The sequence below is a fragment of the Typopeltis vanoorti genome, chromosome 11, assembly GCF_054136105.1.
Source record: "Typopeltis vanoorti isolate ZY-2024b chromosome 11, IOZ_Tvanoo_1.0, whole genome shotgun sequence".
Classification (NCBI taxonomy): Eukaryota; Metazoa; Arthropoda; class Arachnida; order Uropygi; family Thelyphonidae; genus Typopeltis; species Typopeltis vanoorti.
The window spans coordinates 77,554,086-77,578,711 of NC_143559.1; the positions used below are offsets into that span (position 1 = coordinate 77,554,086).

The window sequence follows — 24,626 nt, forward strand, 5'->3', positions numbered from 1 at the left end:
TCGATGCTGTACCATCTAGGTGGTGATGTTGCAATACCATATATGATATTGACTGATGGGAGAATAGAGATTGAAGAAATGGAGCTGCTTAAAACATTGCAGAACCTCAATTTGAACACAACCATTGGATTAGATGGTATATTGGCCTGTGTATTACAAGGATGTGCAAGGGAATTATCAGCTCCTCTGACCAAGCTGTTTAATTTAAGCCTCAGTACCAGGAAGGTGCCAGTGGCATGGAAAGAAGGCAAAATAATCCCACTGTATAAAGGAGACTTCAAAGCAGAAGTAGAAAATTATAGGCCAATCAGCATCTCAGGAGTGGTGGTCAAGGTAATTGGAGAAGTTGGTGAAAGACAGAATTCAGGATTGGGTGGATAGAAATATGATATTCTATAAGGGACAACATGGTTTTGTGAAGGGCAGGTCTTGCCTTAATAATTTGCTTACTTTTTTATAATAAAGTGACAGTGGAATTGGATAAGGGAGATGGCTACTCAGTGATATTACTAAACTTTGTAAAGGCATTTGATGATAGGATTCCGCATTGAACTCTGTTACATAAATTGGAGCAAGTGGGGATGGATGAATCTGATGATTTGGTTTAGAGGGTAGCTGATGGACAGATATCAGAGATTGGTTTATGGAGGAGTTGAGTTCAGAAGAGGGCAGTTGACCAGTGGTGTATCACACAGCTCATTGGTACATCAGGGATATAGAAAATGATTTGACAGGAAATATTCACCTGTTTGCTGATGATGCTAACCTTGATGAGCAATAATAAATGAAGGTGATGCACAGATCTGCAGGATCACTTACATCAACTGGCAGTATAGGCTAAGTTGGTGGAAATGAACTAAAAGAAACAGATGAGGCCAGGGACTTAGGGGTGATTGTGAATAGGGAGTTGAAGTTTGGAGGGCATATAGCAAAGGTAGCAAAAACAGCAATCATATATTATATGATTGTTGAATACACAAACAAACAGGAATAGAGAGGTTATTGTTCCTTTATATAAGGCTCTAATAAGGCCACATCTTGACTATTGTATGCAGATCTGGACACATGGATTCTGAGCAGATGAAGAAGTGGTAGAGAGGATCCAAAAGCAAGTGACAAAGATTGTTGCTGGTTTGTGGAAAGCTCTCTGTGAAAATAGATTGGTGGTCTATGGGCTTCAAAAATTAGCTGATAGATGAAAATGCACACACAGGTTTGAACATGTTCAAACCTGTTATTTAATTTTTTATTATATAACATTTAAAAGTTACAGGCTGTGAAAAGAAGCACAGGCTGTTTTTGATTGCACATAGTTTGTTAGAAGCACTAAGCATATTTCATTTCTTCGGATGTGAAATAAGGGAATAAAGTTAAAAAGATGGATCCACATTATGATGCATTTCTTATAAATTAATTTGACTCAGGTAGATTCAGGAGAAAATTCTGGTTTTTGGTTGTCCAAGTGCCAGCGATTTGGAAAGAACCAAAAGATGGTTATTTTCTATAAAAGATAGTCACCTCTGATTAATGTATTTGTATTTTCTATGAAAAATAAAATTTTATAACATACCCAAACTGAGAATGTATATTTACATCTGCTCTGCATCACCCCTGCAGGATATTGTGCTACTAATGGATGATGATGAACTTTCTGCTTCCAGCATGCTGTAAGTTGTTGTCATCTGATGCGTGCATTTATAAAACTGTAAGTACATTTCATCTGATCGAACAGAAGAAATTAGATTTGTTGGAGATTTGAATTTATCTGAAAAGCATTCCAAACTGTATTCTGGGATTCATCATCAATAATGGAACTTATTCGCTCTGGGATGAAAATTTCTATTTTTAAAAACAGAATCAAAATGCTAGCTTTATTTTGAAACAAAGAATGGAATTTATTTCTAATTTGGCACAAAATGGCCTTGTTAAAGAAATGAAATTTATGAACTAAAAGACGTGCTTGTTTGTGGATTAAAAGAAAAGATGAGATGAGATTAGTTACGAGAAGCCTTCTATACCTTTCTCTCACATGCTGTAAGTGGGGACTTTTGAAAATAAGTTGGTGAAAATAAGATGTGTGTGTGTGTGTGTGTGTGTGTGTGTGTGTGTGTGTGTGTGTGTGTGTGTGTGTGTGAGTGAAAGAATGATCATTAACTCAGTTAACATACATATTTTTATAAAGAATTGAATGACTAGAACTGAGATTTAAGTAAAAAGGTTTTAATATAAAATCACGACTAGTCTCAGCTTAACAGCCTTCATCAGGTGACATTATAAAAGAAAAAACACTAAAGCTTAAATAAACTATGAACATCATAGAGAGTCTGTATACATAATCGACACTAAATCGTTGAAAGCTGTTCTTTTGTTAGTTGTATTGTTGGGAAAGTGAAATCTAGAGAAATCATCTTCAATCCTGTTCGTCTAAATAATAACTTAAGCTACAACCTCCCAGATTATCATTCAGCTGTAATCATGTACTGGCGTTCACGAAATGCTACTAGCATGCACTTTCCCAACAATACAACTAACGAAAGAACAGCTTTAAATACAACCACAACGATTTAGTGTCAATTATGTATAGAGACTCTCTATGATGTTCACAGTTTATTTAAGCTGCAGTGTTTTAGTGTTTTTTCTTTTTTCTTTCTTTTATAATGTCACCTGATGAAGGCTGTTACAAGCCGAAACTAGTTGTGTTTTTATATTAAAACCTTTTTACTTGAATCTCGATTCTAGTCATTCAATTCTTTATATAAAAATCCACATGGTTAGCCTAGTGGCTGTGTGCTTCGCAACCATATGCCTGGGGAAAGAGTGTCCTAGGTTCGATTCCCAGCGGTGACATGAGGAGCTGAAGGATCTTCCTCAGCCATAGCCAAGTTAGCTGGTCTTGGGCTTGGACAGCAGGGTTTTCCCCCAGTTTATCCAGAAGTTTTTCATCCCGCAAAGCAGGCAAACCGACACCGGGGCATAGGGCTGACCACCTTATCCTGTGAACGGTTTGAGGTCCGATGATTAATAAACCCTCGACACCGCAAGGTAAAAGAGGGTATAAAGAAAATGAGATGAGATATATAAAAATACCATTAGAATAGATTGGCCTGGTTGAGCTGATTGGATAGCAAAACAATCAACAGGTTGTGGGTTCGGTTTAAATTCCTCCATGGGCTAAGTCTTTATACAAGATTTCCAAAAATTTCAGAAACCAAACATAAGGAAGGTATATTTGTCAGACCTCAAATTACAGAAGTATTAAAAGATGGAATTTGAAAAAAAGCCATTGAAACAATACTAGAAACTCCAAATCTTTCAGAAATTTTGTTGAAGTGTTTCAGAGCAACATTATAGGTGAAAATTATAAAGAACTAGTTGATTAACTTATATCAAGGTACTTCCATCAATTTTGCCCTGAATTTTCCTGAAAATATTGGTATAGCTTGTAACAAGCAGGGTGAATTGTTCCCCCAGGTGCAGAGTTTGTAAGATGCCCTGTTCCTGCAGACTGGCATGCTTTGGACAGGCAGGTGGATCGCTTGGAGGAGCACAGGTCGTGCATCTCCAATCACAGCTGTGGTTGGCCTGGCCTTGCAAGCCGTGTTTTGGATGCAACCCACAGGGTCTATTGGAAAAGAGCCACCATGCTCTGCCACAGTGGGTTCGGTAGGGAGGTATTATTTTTGGAGTCTACAGCGGCACTCGCAGGTCAACCAAACCTGAATGAATGCAGTTGCGTTAAACTTTTGAAAATTTGGGAAACATTAAATCAAAGCAGTATAAATGAGAGGAGACCTCCACATAGCCATTAAAGGAATGCAGAGAACTTACCAGGGCTTCTGAGCTAATGTCCAATCCTCACCTTCTTGTGGTGCGCCCTGTTAGGTATCTATATGGATACTGAATGAATTAGAATGGACTGGTATTTTGGGATTTAGTCGACCAAATTGTATTCTTATTGGCTGAACCACAATATAAAACGATGGTACAACATGACAGAATTTCATGCTGGCTGGGGCATCGCCCAGTTAAACAAGCCCCCTGTTGTTTTCGCCAGGGAACCAGGGTGACCAGTGAAATGTCAGCTACTGGAACAAATCGGGAAAACACACCCCCCAACTCAATATTACCAGAGTTCAGGATTGGTACTATCAACATAAGAAGTCTGAATTGCAATAAAATGGAGCTAGCTGAGGAATTGGATAAGTACCTGATCGATATAATAGGGGTGACTGAAATGAAAAAGACAAAAACTGGTGAGATCTTTCTGAGCAATAAATACAAAATGTTATATTCAGGCAATGACAATCAAGGAAAAGAAGGAGTAGCCATAGTATTCAACACAAAATATGAGGCAAATCTTCTTGAATGGCAGTCAGTCTCAAGTAGAGTGATGATGACAAATATCTGATTGGGGAACTGAACAATGAGACTTATTTGTGCGTATGGTCCCACAGAAGGTTCTACTAAGGTAGAAGTGAAGGAATTTTTACAATGAAAAATTGGTCCTTGTTGGGGATCTAAAGAGCAGAGTAGAAAATGATTGCTAGATATACAAAAACGTTTTGGGAAAATTTGGAGAAAAGAGCAAAACTAATAATAATAGCAAATATCTGTTGGATATCTGCTCAGGACATGGACTGATTATTACTAACACCATGTTTCAACATAAAAATGTGCACAAATTCACATGGAAAGAAGAGGCAAGGAATAAGAAAAGTCTCATTGAGTATGTTAGTGATAGTGATGTTTTCTCCATGGTGCAGGACATTAGAGTGTATAGAGGATTTGAAATTGGAAGTGATCACCCTTTAATCTTGAGCAGGATTAAATTGAATTTCATACTGAAAAGAAGAACATGTAAGAAAGTTTTAAAATGAATAAAAGTTGAGCAGCTCTCAGATGTAAACTTTAGACTAAAATACACAAATATTATTGAAGAAAAAATTAAAGTGTTTCAGAATAGGAACCAAACCTTAGAGAGAGTCAGTGGCAAATCCTGAAGAAAACATTGATTGATTCAGCCAGAGCATGTGTTGAGGTTGTCTGCAAGGATAGAAAAATCAGAACTCCATGGTGGATACAGGAAGTTCAAAAAGCAGTGAAGGAAAGAAGAAAGCGTATCAAAAGCTTGTGCTCTTAAAGATTACAGAGACAAATGTAAGAAAGGTAAACACTAAAGCATGAACAAAAACATTGTAAAACTTTGGTAAGAACATAGAAAATAAATATGAAGAGGGTGGCAAAATATTCTGGAGGTTGTTGAAAAAGCTCAGAAATGAAAGAAAGAGTGCTGTAAAAGGAATTGGAGATGATAAAGGTGACATGAAAACTGGTGAAAAAGATATCCTTGAAGTATGGAGTAATTACTTCGAAAAATTGCTAAATGAAACAAGCAGTGATGCAGCAGTAGTAAAAAACGCTCAACAGGGATGCTTTCAGGAATACATATCCATAAAGTACAAAAAGCCATCAAAGACCTGAAATGTGGAAAGGCAGCAGCAGTAGATTATATTTGACCAGAAATGTTCAAGTATGGAGGTATTAAAGTCTTACAGTTGCTGCACTGCATAGTTCAGAAGGCCTGGACAGAGGGACGAATTCCAGATGATTGGAGTACAGCTCTCATAGTACCCATATACAAAATGGGAAATAACACTGAATGTGAGAATTACAGAGGCATTTCATTACTGAGTGTTCCTGGTAAGGAACACTCAGTAATGAAATGTTTATTACTGATATGGTTTTGATATGCCTTAGAAGATAGAAATATAAAATCTGACAATGTTGGTGTCTTGACAGGTAACAGATTGATTTGGAGGAAAATTGTAGATAGGAAGTTAGTAATGATATAAATTTTTCATGTAGTACTATTATATCCTGTACACCTTGAGGGTGCATGTCAGGAATTTGATGGCATGGAATTTGAATGCTAGTATGATAAGAGATGTGAAACTACTGTAATTTTCTTTGAAGAGATGTGAAAGTCATTATTATACAGTAGTTAAAGCACTTTTAAAGCTGCATATATTTTTAACAGTATTCTTTTTATTACTTATTGTAAACGTAGTAAAATGCAAGTATAATAATGCAATTTATATTTGTCTTAAAAAATGTTTTATAGAAAAAATATCAATATTTATCTGTTTAGATGCTAGTTACAAAAAAATCCTTGTTGACCAGTGTTGTTGTTTGTTTTTTTTGTCAAGTATTAAAATAAAATTTTGTCAAGTATTAAAATTTTTTGTTGTTGTTGTTTTTAGAGTGAAGCTGACAGAGTTTTAATTTATTTAACCCTGTATATTACTGAATGCCTGAAACGTCTGCAAAAGGTGAGAAAGTTATTACCTTCTTTTTTTGCTTTTAATTTGCAGCCAAAATGAATGCTTAATAAATAATTTTATGTAAGATCAGATTATTAATAATTGATAATGTTGGAACTTCAGATATTTTGTCCATCTGCAAACATCAGATAAGACAGATCAGATTGGATCTGTCTTATCTGATTATGAGACAGTTAAATTAGTAAATAATATGTATGGTACAAATAGCAAATTCTAAAAATTTATAAATTAAGCAATTCGTATCTACACAAAAATAGAATTCATAATTGAATATGAATTTGATTTTATAATTCTTTATAAAAAGTTAAGCAGCATCATGCAATTTTTCCAAGTCTGATAACATTTATTTGAGTGTATATGGCAGCTAGATTAGTAAAATTTTCATTCTTCTCTTGTGAGAAGTACTGGTACTCCACCAGAATATGACAAATGGTGAGAGGCATCTTGCATTTTTCATTAATAGGTGGGTTATCAGCCCTCAGTAAATGTGTAAGATGACTGTGACCTATACAGAACTTATCAGGAACAACTCCCTCTCTTTTGTTTCTACGTTTATTGGACTGCCAACGCTTAATTTTAGACTTAATCTTGTGCAGTTTATTTCAATGCTTCCTCCAATAAAGACTGCCATTGTATAATTAATTTTTTATCTTATACAGGGTGTTCGGGATAAATTTGACATATTTATAATTAATTATATTTTTCCGTAAGTTACATGTATTAACACACACTTCTCTTCATTTAAAAGTTTCGACCCTTCTTCATTCATATACAAGATGTCAGAAAGGATGGATAGCTGGAACCCACCTGAATCATGGAAGAGAATAACTTGTATCATGATGATTCGTGCCCGCCATCAAAATAAGGATATTACGACTGCTGCCCAATGCTCCCTGAATACAGTAAAAACAATCAGGCATGAACTAGAGACTTGCAATGGTGACTACGAGGATGTAGCAAGAAGAAAGATCCCTAGCAGACGATCTGATTGCGTTCGTACAGCAGAATTCCTCGCAAATCTGCAGGAACAGGTGTTGAAGAACCCTGGCATTGGAATTCGGGCTTTGTTCGTGGAGTTGCTAACTGTAGTCAAGCCCTGGATAACAAGGGTAGCCAATGGTAGGCCGTATGTATGGCAGCAGGATTCGGCCACTTGCCACACCTCTGGGAAAAGTCAAAAATGGTTGTCTGAAAATTTCTACGACTTCACCAGTCCAAATGTTTGGCCTCCAAACTCCCCAGACCTTAACCCCATGGATTATTTTGTATGGGGCGCAGTTGAAAAAGACACCAATCGCACTTCCAGTAATACAAAAGCCCAGTTAATGGATAAAATTAAAACAGTTTTTGCGGCCCTTCCCAGGGAGACTGTAGCATCAGCTTGTTCGAGGTTCCGAAGCAGAATTGAAGCTGTGATCAATGCTAATGGTGGTTATTTTGAGTAAATCTTGTTGATAGTATTGTAATTAACTCTGCCTGTAATGTTTTTTTGTCAATTCATTAAATTTAATAGATACAAAGAAGATTTTCTTTTTCCTTACGAAACTGTCAAATTTATCCCGAACACCCTGTAAGTTGTCTAAAGTCTGTATATGGGACTGCCAAACAGTACATGGAAAAAGTATGAGCTGATCTAACAACTGCATCTGCAATCTCATTTTCTTTAATTCCATTGTGGCTGAGAATCCGGTATAACCAAACATCAAAATTAAGGGGTTTTATTTTGTACAACAGTTGTAAAACCTCACAAAGCAATGGATGGGGATTATAACTTGACCTATAGGAATGGATGTTCAACAATGATGCAGGAATGTCACATACATGATGTAAAGTGTCATGGTCTAATTATATTAATGTTCTAGTAAAAATAACTTTAACAAGATTTAGAAAAGAGCTTGAGAACAGGAACCAAACCTTGGAGATTCAGTGGCAGTCCCTGAAGAAAACACTGATTGATTCAGCCAGAGAGGCATATGAGGTTGTCTCCAACGATAGAAAAATCAGAACTCCATGGTAGACACCGGAAGTTAAGGAGGCAGTGAAGGAAAAGAAGAAAGCATATCAAAAGTTCCTGGCAAATAAGTCAGCTTGTGCTCTTAGAGAACAAATGTAAGAAAGCTAAACACTGTGTAAAAATGGCTAAACAAAAGTCATGGGAGAACATAGAAAATAAATATCAAGAAGGTGGCAAGATATTCTGGAATGTGTTGAAACTCAGAAATGGAGGAAAGAGTGCTGTAAAAAGAATTAGAGATGATAAAGGTGATATGAAAACAGGAGAAAAAGATATTCTTGAAGTATGGAGTAATTACTTTGAAAAATGAAACAAGCAGTGATGATAGCACAGTGGTAAAAAACACTCAACAGGGATGCATTCAGGAATACATATCCATACATCAAAATCCTAAAATTGGAAAGGCAGCCAGAGTAGATGATATTCAACCAAAAATGCTCACGTATATGGAGGTATAAAAGTCTTACAGTTTCACTGCATAGTTCAGAAGTCCTGGATAGGGACGAATTCCAGATGATTGGAGTAGAGTTCTCATAGTACTCATAGATAAAAAGGGAAATAAAACTGAATGTGAGAATTACAGAGGTATATCCCTACTGAGTGTTCCTGGTAAGCTATATATAGATATATATACAAGTCTCCAAGATTCCTTGAATAACTTGAAAATACTTGAAAAACAGTTGAGAAGGATTGTGGAAGAGAAGCTTGGTGAAGAACAAGCTGGATTCAGGCCAAATAGAGGCTGTCATGATCAGATTTTCACTTTATGACAGATACTTGAGAAATCATGGGAATATAACAAAGATCTGTATTTAAGTTTTGTAGATTTGGAAACGGCGTATGACAAGGTGCCAAGAGAGAAGTTATTCAAAACGCTACAGTATATGGTGTTAATGGGACATTATATCAAGCGATACTTAGTCTTTATTTGAGTTGTAAGTCAGCAGTTAGAATTGAAGGAAGTACAGGAAGGTGGTTTAATGTTAAATCTGGTGTCAGACAAGGATGTACATTATCCCCTCTGTTATTTATTATCTATATGGATCACATTATGAAGGAAATTGGTATTAAACCTGATATCAAAATTGGAGATGTTAATCTCAGCTTTTTGCTTTATGCAAATAATGTTATCCTTCTAAATAAATCCACTACAAGTCTCCAAGATTCCCTGAATAACTTGAAAATATCAACTGCGTTATGAATGGAGAACCTATAGAACAAGTAAAACATTTCAGCTACTTAGGCACGATGTTTAGTGAAGATGGTAAATTAAATATGGAAACAGACAACAGAATCAACAAAGCTGGTATGATAAAAGTCACCTGAATAAATTTATATGGAATAAGAGAGAAATTAGCCAAAACTAAATTAGCTGTATACAAGACAGTGTTCAAACCAATTTTAACTTATGGATCTGAGAGCAGGGTCAGAAGCAAAACACTTGATCAAAGACTAGAGACCACAGATATGAGAGTCCTGAGAAAAATTAGGGGCATGAACAGATGGCATCTGTTCATGCCCCTATTATATTTCAATATCATATTAAAAACGAGGATATTAGGAAAGAACTTTATGTAGTCAGCATCCAGGAATGCATTAGCAGAACTAATCTCAGGTGGTATGGTCACTTAAATAGAATGGGAGAGGAGAGATTAGCAAAACAAGTATTCTCTGCCAGGTTGGCAAGAAAAAGACCCAGAGGAAGACTAAGATATAGGTGGATTGATACAGAAAACAGTGCCTTAGAACAGCGCTTCCCAAACTGTGGGCCGCGGCCCCCTTGAGGGCCGTGAAATAATGAAAACAAATTTAAAATGTTTTAAGACTAAGTATATTTTTTTTATTTTAAAAGAAACGTATTTAACTTTTATTATTTCTTTTTTTGTTATTTTTTATATTTTAATGGAAAAATTTACACGTTGGTGTTGGTTCACAAACTTTGCTTCCTGCATATTTCGGCGCTTAACGAATATTAGTAAATATTGCTTATTCATATGTTTCATTTCAAAGCAGTGGTTAATTGTATTTTCTTCGAATGCTCTCCAGGGAAGTTCCAAATCTTTCTGCCCCTTTCATAACACGTTCATAATCAGGGACTGTTGATATTGACTTTATATACATATCAAAACTCATTTTATATTATCACTGTCATCCGAGCTAGTTTTCTGTTACCAATAAAAGTTTCGCATATACTTCAAATGTGAAAAAAAGCTTAAACAAGTTCATGTGGGGATATAGTAACTCGCTTGCAGTGGTAAACAACACGTCCTCCCTAAGAGCCACTACTGCAGAGGCAGTAAAAATAAGTACTTTTATTATGCCAGTGAATAAGGTATGAGGAGTCTGTGTAATATATTTCTCAACAAATAGTGCAATTAGAGACAACTGGGATAAAAACACACTAATTAATGAATCACATGTCCCCTTATACAGAAACTATGCTGTATAGACTGAAACAAAACCATATGTTGCATGGGCAAACACAATATCTAACTAAAAACTATTGTTATTAATTAGATGTGTGTAAGTTCAATTTCCCAAGACAGCAATAAAATTCAACCGAACATGTTAAAATTCGTAAAAGTGTTAAAACTAAGTAATATATATATATATAATGAATGTTATGGCAGTTTCACATATGGAATTCGGTTGAAGAGAGTTAGCATTTCAACTCAATTGTCAGCTATGCTTTTATCTTTCGGTTGCACGATCTTTTGTTAATACCACACCAATCATATGCACGTTTTAATAAACAGACTGCCTTTGCTGTCTGTTTAGCGCTAGGCTTAATTACCGTAAAAGGAGAAAAGTCACAAAAGTGAAAAATGTTCCTGGTCTGGGGGATTCCCTTATTCAGGTAATATTCACTAATTTCATGTTATCAGTCTGTGGTGTGCCAGTATTGGTAAGTGGTGATATTATTTGATCTGTTCTACATTAAAAAATTTAACCCTGAGCTGGATAAGTGGTTGGTAAAAAATAATAAAAAATAAAAAAATCCCGTGAACAATCAAAAGAAGCAGAAACAGACTAAAAAAAAAAGGACAGTATTTTACCAGAACAGCCCGCATCGTCTTCAGAACCAAACGGTAAGAGGCAAAAAATGTAATATATGCATTTGATTTTTGCAATATTCGCTGTGTATGTTTTGCATTGAATATAAATACAATAAATATTATAATAATATATCTCTATTACGATTTTTTTTTCGAGGGGGGCCGTGAAATATTTTAATTTTTGCAAAGGGGGCCCTGACATCCAGAAGTTTGGGAAGCACTGCCTTAGAAGACAGAAATATAAGATCTGATAATATTGGAGTCTTGACAGGTAACAGACTGATTTGGAGGAAAATTGTAGGTAGGAAGTTAGTAATGATGTACATTTTTAAATTCAAAAATATAATAACGGAATAAAATACATAAAATATTATTTAATAGTATAAATTTCGCCTGTGTATCGCAGGCATCTTCGGTACATTTATAAAGCTAATTGAACAATAAATAACTGACACTTCCAAAGGGCGCCACCTGAGTAGCTAATGTAAAATAACTAAAAAGGTTAATAAATTTCCTAACTAATATATATATATATATATATATATATATATATACACACACACACAATAAAAAGTTAGGAAAGATTAGCTGATTTATAAAGTACTATCTCCCATAAAGGGGATAGACATAAACCATCGGATCTGTTTAAGTTAGGAGAGTGAAGTAGAGTTTCACATGTTTCTTTATGAAGCTGTTCCATGAGGAACCGACTTTTGTGAAGGACTCTTGTCTTGTTCCAATGAACTCTATGTCTAGTGATGAAGGCATGTTCTGCAAGTCCATACTGTTCAGGTTCAAGGTATTGAATATAAGACTGGTGTTCTAGCCAAATAGAGGCAGATCTTCCTGTTTGTCTGAAATAAGATAATTCACAAGAGCAAGGAATCTGGTAGACACCTGGATAACTAAGATATGAAATCATGTCCTTTGGAGAAGTGAGAAAGATGGAGTTTTTCTGAAAGGTTGAAAGGCAACAAAAATATTTACTAGTTTTAAAACTATTGCTATACGTTCACTAATGCCTTGCACATAAGGGAAAGGAATGTGATTTATTTCTTCTGTATTTGAAGAGGAAGACATGTTAAACTACTCAAAGCTCATTTGATGAAGGAATTCTTATATCCATTAGATAAAAAGGCAGAAATAATATATTGCAGTTCTTTTTTGTAACAGATCGTCTGAAGAACAAAAGGAGTGGGCCCGATGAACCACTGTTTTAATAGTTGTCTTTTAACTGGGCTGGTGATGAGATTCAGCATGGATATAATGCCTGTGTGAGTCTTCTTTCTATAGACTGAGTTTCTCCTGCTATCGCCAACTTCTTTATGGAGCACTTTGAACAACGTATTTTTGACATTTCTCCCAGACCTACTCATTGGTTCAGATATGTCGATGAATTTTTACTATCTGGAATTGCTCTTGTGATGAACTTCAACAGTTTCTTTCTAAGTTAAATGCACTTCATCCAAGGATCCGGTTCACCCTAGGAGTAGAATCAAATAAGCAGTTAGCCTTTTTAGATCTTTTAATTCTTCGCCAACCAGATGGTAACACCTACATTACTCAGTAGAAAATGACAAGTGTCCCTTTTCTGGATGCTTTCATTCTGTGTTAACCTGATGACAATCTGTAGTATACAGATAACCAAGAAATATATTAATGCTGCTTCACATCATCATCCCTGTCAGAAATATGACGTGATTAAAAGTTTAGTTCATTATTCACATAAAATCTTTTGTACTGATTCTCTTTTAAATAATGAACTTTCATTAACAGAGCTCCTTTCATCTCTAATGATCATAATACTAAAATAATTGATAAAATAATTTATAATTATAACCTTCATCCTAATCTTCTTTGGGAAGAAGTTTCTAGAATTTCAATTCCATATGTTAAAGGACTGCCAGAGAAAATGGCAAAACTTCTTTGCCACAAGTTTTTTTTTCCATACAGTGCATAAACTAAATTCCTTTCTAGCCTTTCTGAAAGACAAATATCACCTCCCCTACACACACTCTTATCCTGGAGTTTACAGAGCCTATTGTTCATGCAGCTTTTGTTGTTATAGGTAGATGGATCATTCATCTCAGATTTGTCAAAAAGAGCATCAAGAGTATATTTTACTTGATGAGTCTGGTTTAGCCCACACCTTTTCCACTAGGCATAGAATTAATTGGAATAAAACTAAATTCCTATACAAAAGTTATTTTCTTCTTGAAAGATTATGTAAAGAAAGTTGTGAAGCCTACATTCACAGTCTAAATCTAAACAAAAAATTGCGTTTAACTTTCCCTTTGGGAAGTCATCTTAAGCAATACTCTTCATTCCTGTCTTTCATAAAATTTTAATTATTTAAATTTATTTCTTTGAATTCTAATACTTTCAGATGGAGTTAAATATAGTGAACAGCTTTCTTCTGAGAAACAGAAGTTACCTAAATTACTCGGACAACCAGGCCAGCTGGTTGGCCGTATCTGCTCTTCAGCCAAAAAGCTGTGGGTTTCGTATCCCACCGTAGGCATGGATGTTTGTTTGTAAAAATACTAGTGGTGGTGGTTGGCGGTAGATGGCGTGGATGATGAAGGTTGTTGCAGCTGGTGGAGACTGAGAGTTGTAGAGTAGATACCCTCCCTCGGTGAGGCTTTGGACTCCCTGGAGGGGTTATATAATAAGAGTAATATAATCTTGATCTGATTTCTAATAATTTTTGTTTGCTTTGACATTTGAAAAAAAAATCTGTAAAGTACTGGTTTTTCAGCTGCACTATAGAATATGGTTATTTCAGAACTCAGAATGATTTCAAAGTGAATTAAATTATTCATTGAGGGTATTTGAAGATGGTGGGAGGGGAGAGGAATTAGCTATGCTGGAAAGTAGTATTTTGCATACTTCTGATTTATTTATAATTAGTTTTGCAAATTTTTTTTTATTATTTAACAAATTGGAACTGAATTTCTCCTGCACCAGTTGTATTATCTATTAATCATGCAAATGTTATATGCAGATAAAAATAAATCCTTTATCTTTTATTTCCTGAAAGAGAGTAGGTGGAGCCTCTTTTAGTCCTAAATTTTGAAGACTGGTGGGTGGCCAGTCTTCAAGCCTTTAGCAATTGTAAGCCCAAGCTATCAATGACCCAAAACTTTGTGGGGGAGAGGGATACACTAGACAACTGCAGCCATCTCATAGCTTTACATTCTAACACTTATATTATTGTCTGGCATGAGTTCTATTGTTGGTTTTTTGAGATGCAGGGTTAAAAACCCAAATGAGAGAACCTTATTTGTCCATGCCAGAGTGTGACTAACTCAAGAAATAACTAAAGAAAGGCTTACAAAAAAAAAAAAAAAAAAAAAAAATTCCCCTCACCAACGACTAGAATTGAACCTGTAATGGTCTTTCTTCAGGTGGCCTAGCACTATGGAAGGAAATGTCATTTCTTACTTAGGTACCTATTATTTGTAAATATAACCAAATATTTGAAATACTACTACTTTACTAATAATTTAATTTTTAATCCTTGTTTAGAAATACAACTCATACCAAAATTTTAAACTAAAAATTATATATTGCTAAGGTGATAAATTTATGGATTTAAACTAGAATGCATTGCTTTTAGGAATAATTTTAAAAAATACATTGCTAATCAAAACTGTCATAAATTATATTAAAATTGCCAAGCTGAATGTTGTGGTTTGATTTAATTCTCAGAGTTTTAGATCACCAAATTAATAAAGAATAAGAAGATGCAATTAGAGAAATTAGGAAAAAGGTGTAAGATGAGTCTTTTTGTCTTAAAAAACATCAAATGTTTTAGCATTTTTTTATTTATTTTGCAAATTGTTTTGAATCTTGCAGTGCTCAAATAAGAGTCAGGGCCTTCAAGATATGTATAGTTTAGCTATTGCTAAATTTGATGTACCAGGTGAACCAGGATTTCCTCTTAATGCTGTATATGCAAAACCATCCAGTGTTCATGAAGCAGGTTGGTCATTAATATTTATAAATTTATTTTAAAAGCTTTAGCATAGCTAATAACTGCACCAGTCTGATGCAGTTATTAGTGGGGGGGGGTATCAGTTTTAATTTTTTATTTCTTACTGTGTTATGGAACCAACTTTTGGCTCTATAACATGAGTTAACTTGGTTTAACCACGCTACCGGCCAAGACATCTATAGACGTCAAGGTTATCATGGACACGAAGTGCATATTAAAATTGTAATACCATTGATATTACATTGAAATATATGATGGATATGAAGCGTATGAGGATGCATGTTTGATCCATAATGGGCGGCTAGGTGGAAACTTGTACTGCAGATTCAATGTTTTGGCTAATTTCTCTCTTATTTCATATAAATTAATTCAGCTTGCTCCCTACTACACTAACTTTGCTTTTTCTATTATCTTCCATATATAATTTTGCCATCTATCTTCACTAAACATTATACCCAAATAACTGAAATGCTTTACTTATTAATAGGAATAGCTATTGAGAATGAAGTTAGTTTCATTAACATTCCTACCTATTTTCATAGTTTTTGCTTTTTTTTATTACTAATTTTCTTACCAAATTTGATAAGCAGTTATTTGGGTTAGCTGATCTGACACTTGAGTGGATTTATTTAAGCTTGCAATATCTGCATAAAGTAAGAACTAAGTTTATCTTCAATTCTGAATGTTGATTTGGCAGCTTAGGTACAGGTTATATATTGCTCCGTAAAATCTCATTTAAACCATATAATTGTAACAAATAAATAGCTTTTCCTTTGGAACTTGATCATGTGCCTCTTTGAGATCGATAAAAGTAACACAGATCCTTATATTCTTCCCTCCCCCACCTTTTTAATATCTGTGAATCCCATATATGACACATCTATAAATTTCTAGTATATTATGCTTGACAAGAAATATTTTTGTTTTAATCCTATACCCAAACATAAACATAAGTATGAAGTATCTTCATGAGTGTACTTGTACATAGAACTGCTTCACATCAGTTGCCTTATAATACAAAAATAGTATGGAAATGGTCACTACCCAGACCAATTTTTTTTTTTTTATCTTTATTAAGGGCTCATCAGTGGAAACCATACCCAAGATGACACTAAGGTTAAATCATTGTAAAAGTCACAAGTAGAAAAAAAAGGTGTTTCACTTTATCCATAAACCTATAATACATTGGTGTACTATAGTACTGTAGGTGAGCTAAAGGTTAGATAATCTGGGAATCCTGCTCTATAGACAAAATTTGGAACTTATTGAAGCTGCCAATAATCATACTAGTGGTTTCACACTAGATAATGAAATTCTATCCCCTAGTAACATGCAAGTATCCTTGTTTACAATGGAATTCAAACCCATATTTGGAGAGCAGGTACCTTATCCACTTGAGCAACCAAGCTGGCATGTTCATGCTAATCTGAACCTAGCTTGTTCTCCCAAGTTTCTCTTACAAAGTTTTTCTTAGTTTCTTGTCAACTTGCATGAATTCTTATCTTGAACAGTAGGTAGGGAAATTCTCACTTTTTTTGTGCTTCCCTTTTTAAAGTAGATAATATGAGCACTATCCAGTTGTCATCAGTTATCATGTTATGCAATATATTTTACTTAAGTGATTAGCCCTATGCCTTCCGGTGTGTCCTATGTCTGTAGATGCGTGTGTTCACGGGGCCAGTTTGCTCTGGGAAATGAAAAACCAGATTTTCTGGGTGAAAAAACTCCCTACTGCCCTATGAGACTGGCTAACTCATCTTTCATCGAAAGAGACTGGATGAAGGTTCCTCACGTCACTGACATGAATTGAACCCCAGGTCCTTCCGATCAAAGGGCTTTGTCTATATTGACTGAGCTATGGAGGCTCATGGTGAGATCTTTCTGAGCAATAAACACAAAATGTTATATGCAGGCAATGATAATTGAGGAAAAGAAGGAGTAGCCATAGTATTCAACACAAAATACGAGGCTAATCTTCTTGAATGGCAGGCAGTCTCAAGTAGAGTGATGTAGGCAAATATGAGAATGGGGAACTGGACAATGAGACTTATTTGTGCCTATGGTCCCACAGAAGATTCTACTAAGGTAGAAGTGGAAGAATTTTTGATGCTTTAAAAAAAGCAACTGACACAATGAAAAAGGAAAAGTTGGTCATTGTTGGTCCAGAGTAGGAAATGATTGTCAGACATGCAAAAATATTTTGGGAAAATTTGGAGAAAAGAGCAAAGCTAATAATAATGGCAAATACCTGTTGGATTTCTGCTCAGGACATGGACTGGTTATTACTAACACCATGTTCCAACATAAAAATGTGCAGAAATTCACATGGAGAGAAGAGGCAAGGAATAAGAAAAGTCTCATTGACTATGTTATTGTTGATAGTGATGTTTTCTTCCTGGTGCAGAACACCAGAGTGTACAGAGGATTTGAAATTGGAAGTGATCACAATTTTGTCTTGAGCAGGATAAAATTGAATTTCATATTGAAAAGAATAACATGTAAGAAAGTTTTAAAGCAAATAAAAGTTGATCGGCTCTCAGATGTGAACTGCAGACTAACATACACAAAGATTATTGAAGAAAAAATGAAAGAGTTTGAGAACAGGAACCAAACCTTGGAGATTCAGTGGCAGGCCTTGAAGAAAACCCTGATTGATTCAGCCAGAGAGGCATGTGGTGAAGTTGTCTGCAAGCATAGAAAAATCACAACTACATGGTGGACACAAGAAGTTAAAGAGGCAGTGAAGGAAAAGAAGAAAGCATATCAAAAGTTCCTGTCAAATAAGTCAGCTTTTGCTCTTAGAGAATACAGAGACAAATGTAAAAAAGCGAAACACTGTGTAAAACTAGCTAAATAAAAGTCATGGGAGGGCTTTGGCAAGAACATAGAAAATAAATATCAAGAAGGTGGTAAGATATTCTGGAGGTTGTTGAAGAAGCTTAGAAATGGGGGAAAGAGTGCTGTAAAAGGAGTTAGAGATGATAAAGGTGACATGAAAACAGGAGAAAAAGATATCCTTGAAGTATGGAGTAATTACTTCGAAAAATTGCTAAATGAAACAAGCAGTGATAGCACAGTGGTAAAAAACACTCAACAGGCATATAGTCAGGAATACATATCCATACTTGAAGTAGAAAAAAGCCATCAAAGGCTTGATGATATTCGACTCTTCAGAAATGTAGTAGATGACTATCTACTACATTTCAGAAATGCTGAAGTATGGTGTTATAAAAGTCTTACAGTGGCTGCACTGCATAGTTCAGAAAGCTTGGACAGATGGACGAATTCCCGATGATTGGAGTAGAGCTCTAATAGTGTCCATATATAAAAAGGGAAATAAAACTGAATGTGAGAATTACAGAGGTATTTCCCTACTGAGTGTTCTTGGCAAGATCTATGCAAGTATACTTGAGAAACGGTTGAGAAGAATTGTGGAAGAAAAGCTTGGTGAAGAACAAGCTGGATTCAGGCCAAATAGACGCTGTCAGGATCAGATCTTCACTTTACGACAAATAGTCTAGAAAGCATGGGAATATAACAGAGATTTGTATTTAAGTTTTGTCGATCTGACAAAGGCATATGACAAGGTGACAAGAGAGAAGCTATTCAATGTGCTACAATTATATGGTGTCAATGAGGCACTATATCAAGCAATACTTAGTCTGTATCTGAGTTGTAAGTCGGCAGTTAGAATTGAAGGATGTACAGGAAAATGGTTTAATGTTAAATCTGGTGTGAGACAAGGATGTATATTATCCCCTCTGTTATTCATTATCTATATGGATCACGTTATGAAGGAAAGTGGTATTAAACATGATATCAGAATTGGAGATGTTAATGTCAGCTCTTTGCTTTATGCGGAAGATGTTATACTTCTGAATAAATCCGCTACAAGTTTGCAAGATTCCCTGACTAATGCATTTTTGAAAATTATGGAGACAACTACTGTGTTTGAATAAAATCTTTAGTTTAATATAACTAAAATCTACATTCGACGTTTTGACCTTTATGTCTAGGTCATCTTCTGGAGCATACAACTATACACAGAAAACAAGCTACACTACAATCAAACTGGTTTGTTAAAGATACTGACCAACCGCTACAACAATTGTTGGCCTGACCTCTGGTGAAGGAAAAAAAAAAAATATATATATATATATATATACACACATGAATGCTAGAGTCCTATTATTAGTGTTATCTGTTGGTTGTAGACATACGTTGTGCGTAACAACAAGTCTCTATCTATATACATATATTAACATCATGATTATACTTGTACATTCCAGCCACTTTGTATGGAATGGTTTCTAATACTAGCTGAAAATTGGCTAGAGTCCTGACTTATGCTGAATCTTATATATTAGGTAGGCTGAATGTGTGCCATCCAGATCCTTGGAATTTTCATGCCATCTTTGTTGTTGATATTTGGGTGGTTTATCAGGATTTCACAGGCTTCCTTAAATTTCCTTTCATACCAGGTTTTTGTGTGGTGTAACGAGCGGGTGCTTTTCCAGTTGATTTGGTGTAAGGTGTGGAGCGCATGGTCTGAGATCCTGCTTCACCATAATGGTTATATTTAATGTGTCTAATGTGTTCTTTCTTGCGTATAGAGATTGTCTGTCCTGTTTCACCAATGTACGGTAAGTTACAGGTGCAGCGGATGCAATAGACTCCAGGATGTGCTAATGGGAGGAGAGGATCCTTAGAGGAGTTGAATATGGTTTTAAGTTTAGTGGGTGGTTTAAAGGTGGCATTGAGGTTATAATGTTGTAGGATTCTCTTGATATTTTCTGATAATCCTTTAATGTATGGGATTGCTATGGTTTTACTGTAATCTAGATTCGTTTTTGTTGTTGTTTTATGGAGTATTTTATTAATAGTATTTTGGTTATAGCCATTATTTATGAATGTGTCGCTGATAATTTTTAATTCTTGTTTCAATGCTTGCTGGTTAGAGCAAATTGTTGTAGCTCTGTTTTTTAGGGTGTTAATGACTCCATATTTTTGTGATGGGTGGTGGTATGAATTAGCATGTATGTATTGGCCAGTGTATGTCGGTTTTCAGTAGACCGTGAAGGATAGACTGCCTGAAGGAAGGCGTGTGACTAGTGTGTCTAGGAACGGGAGCGAATTTTGATTTTCGATTTCGATATGGAATTGTATGCATTCGTGTTGTTTGTTCAGGTGGCTAAGGAATGTGTTTAGCGTTTGTCGCCCGTGCGGCCAGATCACGAACACGTAAACTTATCTAAACCAGATGGTCGGTCTTAGCGTGGCGGAATCAAGAGCCCTTTGCTCAAAGGTTTCCATGTAGAAGTTAGCAATTGAGGGGGATAGTGGTGAGCCCATGGCTGTACCTTCTTTCTGTAGGTAAAATTTGTTTTGCCACACGAAGTAACCGGACTGTAGTACGTGGGAAAAGAGGGCCGTAATGTCTGGTACAAATTTGTTCTGTAGTAGGAGAATTGTGTCATTGATGGGGACATTAGTGAAAAGGGCAGAAACGTCGAAACTGACTAGTAAATTGTCTTTGTCGAGTGTTATGTTTTTAATTTTATTTATAAAGTGTTGTGTGTTTTTTATGTAGGAGGGGGAATGACCTACCAACTCCTTGAGTGTTGCCGCTAATTTCTTGGCTAAGTGATAATTGGGACTGTCTATGCCTTCTACGATTGGTCGGAGGGGCACATTTTGTTTGTGTATTTTCGGGACCCCATATATTCTGGGAGGGGGAGGGCGTAGTGGGGTTTGAGTTTTTTAACCGTGTCTGGTGGCCAAGAAGTGAGAGACGTGAGTAGTTTAACCCCACTACGCCCTCCCCTTCCAGAATATATGGGGTCCCGAAAATACACAAACAAAATGTGCCTCTCCGACCAATCGTAGAATGAATAGACAGTCCCAGTTACCACTTAGCCAAGAAATTAGCGGCAAAACTCAAGGATGTTGAAAGTTTATTTTTCACTTGGTTAGAGTATAATAAAATTAGTTTAATCCTTTATCCAAGTGTGAGCAAACAAAGTTTGCGCCTGAAAGTATCTTCAGGACTGGGGTATGGTGGTACAACACCAGGGCAACTCGTTGCAAAGGTGGAGCAAGCTACCAACGTGGCCCTTCCCTTAATACATAACATTAGACATATCCGCAAGGAGATGTGTTTTGCATTATGGGAGATACTGAGATAAGAGTGTTGGTAGCTTGCTCCACCTTTGCAACGAGTTTCCCTGGTGTTGTACCACCTTACCCCAGCCCTGAAGATACTTTCAGGTGCAAACTTTGTTTGCTCACACTTGGATAAAGGATTAAACTAATTTTATTATACTCTAACCAAGTGAAAAATAAACTTTCAACATCTTTCTCTAAATCCAGAGTAATTTATTAAAAAAGGGTGGCACACCATTTGGCAACTCCTATAGGTAGAGATGACCTGCTAATGCTTCTGCCTGGTATCTCCACTTGGGCCTGGCTCCCACTGACGAGACCTGTTTTCAGCGGCCCCGAGAAAAAGCTCCATGTTCCAGTCTTCTTTTGGATTCCAGTTGCCAGTTACCAGATCCCGAGAGAGAGCTCCTATTCCAGTATTGTTTGGTAAGAACCCTTCTAGTTTTTCTTTTGTTGGCTTTTATTTTTTGCGGCCTCGTTCCAATCGGTGCAGGTCCGTTTTAGGTCATTTCCTTTCGGGGACTGAAATTTGCTATTCCGTTGGTAAGGTGTTTGCTTTTAAAGAATGTCGAAATTCTTGCCAAGAGTTCATACCCTCGGGATTGAAATTGACCCAAACATCGACAAAGCGACGTTTGTGAGAGCTCTTCTCAAAGTCGCCAAAGCAGAAAGCATTTATGGGCTTACCCCTTACGGGGGGGGGGGAGATTCCAAATAGTAACGAACAACATAGAGACAAGGGAAACGCTCCTTAAAGGCATAGAATGTGAAGGAAGAAAATACCTACCCTTCCTAGTCGGGAGTATTTTAAAATCCATAAAAATTGACAGGTTTCCACTCGAATATCTAGAGAAAGGGGAGGAAAGCATTAAAACCATTTTTTCAAAGTGGGGGGATTGTCCGAAACGTAACAATCGGACAAGACACAGATATCCCAGAGTGGAAATCAGGGGAAGTGAGCATTTCAATTGAAATGAAAACAGAAATCCCCAACTTGATTTTTTTAGGCTCAGCAAAAGTAATAGTCAATTATCCAGGAGTAAGAAAACAATGTTTTCGGTGCACTGCTTTGGGCCACCTTAGCGCTCACTGCCCGAAAAACAACAAATGCCGCAACTGCTTATCGACAGAACACATATTGGATAAATGTGAGTCACCGTGCCGTAAATGTGGGAACACATCCCATAGAATAGATGTTTGTCCTAACAGGACACTTGCAGAAAGAGCAGGAGGCTCCATTACACCTGCAGCAGTAGCCATTCCAGTAATCAGTCCTAAACTCACATCACAGGACTCGCGAACTACCGGCCAAACAGTAAACGAACCACAAACAACGGAATCAGAAGACTTTCCAGCCCTCCAACCACCAGCTATCGCAACGACCACATTAGGAAATCAGGCAATAACTGGGAGGAACACAGAAGGGAATATTAGGAAGGAAAAGAAACGGAACACTAAGAAATCTTACACCATTGAATCGGAAGGCAACAATGACAGCACAGAAACAGAGGAAATTGAAATCAATACCAGTTCAACAAAACGACCCATCACGCCAGAAGAAGGAGAAATGAAACGAAATAAACAAGACATTGAAAGCCAAATAGAAGCCTCAAGTTCGGAAGAAGACGAGGAAGGAAATGAGATAACGCGAAACAACACAGAAAATGAGGAAGAAAATTCATCAGAAGAGGACACAGAGCAAGGAAATGATCCAAAACTAGAAGATACAAATACCGGTTCTTCTCACTCCATTACAAAACCGGTAGAAGGAGAAAATCCCCCACACGAAAATTCGAATATAACAAGACGAATCCTACTCGATCTTAGGGACAAACCCGAGATAAGGCACAAAGTCCACACAGCTATACAGGAAAAAGGAGATGCTTGTTTGTAATGTAAAGGTGAGCTAGATAGTCTTAGTATATGGATGAAGTGGTCGTATAGTAGATGCCACCAATGCACCTTGCTATAGACTATCTAAACAGCTGGCCAACTATCTGATCCCCCTCACCAGAAGGTCCCCTTCCTATATAAAAAACTCGACCCACTTTAAAGCCCTCACAGAAAATTTAACCTTGAATAAGACAGACATATTGGTAAACTTTGATATCTCCTTTTTGTTTACCAATATTCTCTTAATTGACACCTTATCTCTCTTAGAAAACGTTTTTCCTTCTGACATCTTAGATCTCTTTTCCTTTGCCATTAACTCTGGGTATTTCTCTTAGAAGAACAAAATCTACAAGCAGATAGAGGGAACTGCCATGGGTTTCCCCTCTCACCCCCCCTTGCCAATTTCTATGTGGAAGATTTCGAAAAATGAGCCATAGACTCAGCCCCACTCAAACCTTCTATCTGGCTAAGATATGTAGATGATGTGTTCTCTATTTGGCCTCATGGCCCAGACACATTAGAATCCTTCCTCAGTCATCTCAATAGTCTACATCCAAGAATCCAGTTCACTATAGAAAAGGAAAAGAACAATTGTTTACCCTTCCTAGACACCTTAGTCACACGCCTGCCTAATGATACACTTACCTTCACCGTATACAGAAAACCCACACACACAGGCAGATACATTCACAAACTCTCCCACCACCACCCTTCTCAACAATATGGCATTATTAAAACTCTTACCAAGAGAGCCCACAATCTTTGTTCCAGTGGAACCGCCCTCACTACTGAGCTTAACCACATACACAGCACTTTCCTCTCCAATGGCTACAGCGATCACAGTATCAAAAAAATAATCAACTCCTCTCCCATTCTCCGTCCTTCTCGTCAACAAGATTTTAAAAATGCCATCATACTCTACATCCGTGGCACATCCGAAAAAATAGCCAAGATACTAAAACAGTACAACCTACACATAGCATATAAGCCCCACCGCAAACTTGCTACCCTTATCCGTTCTACGAAAGATCAGCTCCCTCCTCTCTCTCTGCCTGGAGTTTACAAAGTACCCTGTTCCTGTAAGCTGGCGTACTTTGGACAGACAGGTAGATCAGCATCCATCCGTCTAGAGGAACACAAGTCTTACATCTTCAAACACAACT

At 36.5% G+C, this 24,626-nt stretch overlaps 1 protein-coding gene across 1 annotated transcript in view; it reads left to right on the forward strand.

Moving 5' to 3' along the window:
* The window catches only part of LOC150101766 (actin-related protein 2/3 complex subunit 3-like), a 61,637-nt gene that overhangs the window by 22,649 nt on the left and 14,362 nt on the right, over nt 1-24,626 (forward strand). Inside the window, exons 4-5 of the mRNA XM_090400429.1 lie at nt 6,261-6,329; nt 15,270-15,396. Of these exons, the coding sequence (XP_090256555.1) occupies nt 6,261-6,329; nt 15,270-15,396 (196 nt within the window). The remainder of the gene's footprint in view (nt 1-6,260; nt 6,330-15,269; nt 15,397-24,626) is intronic.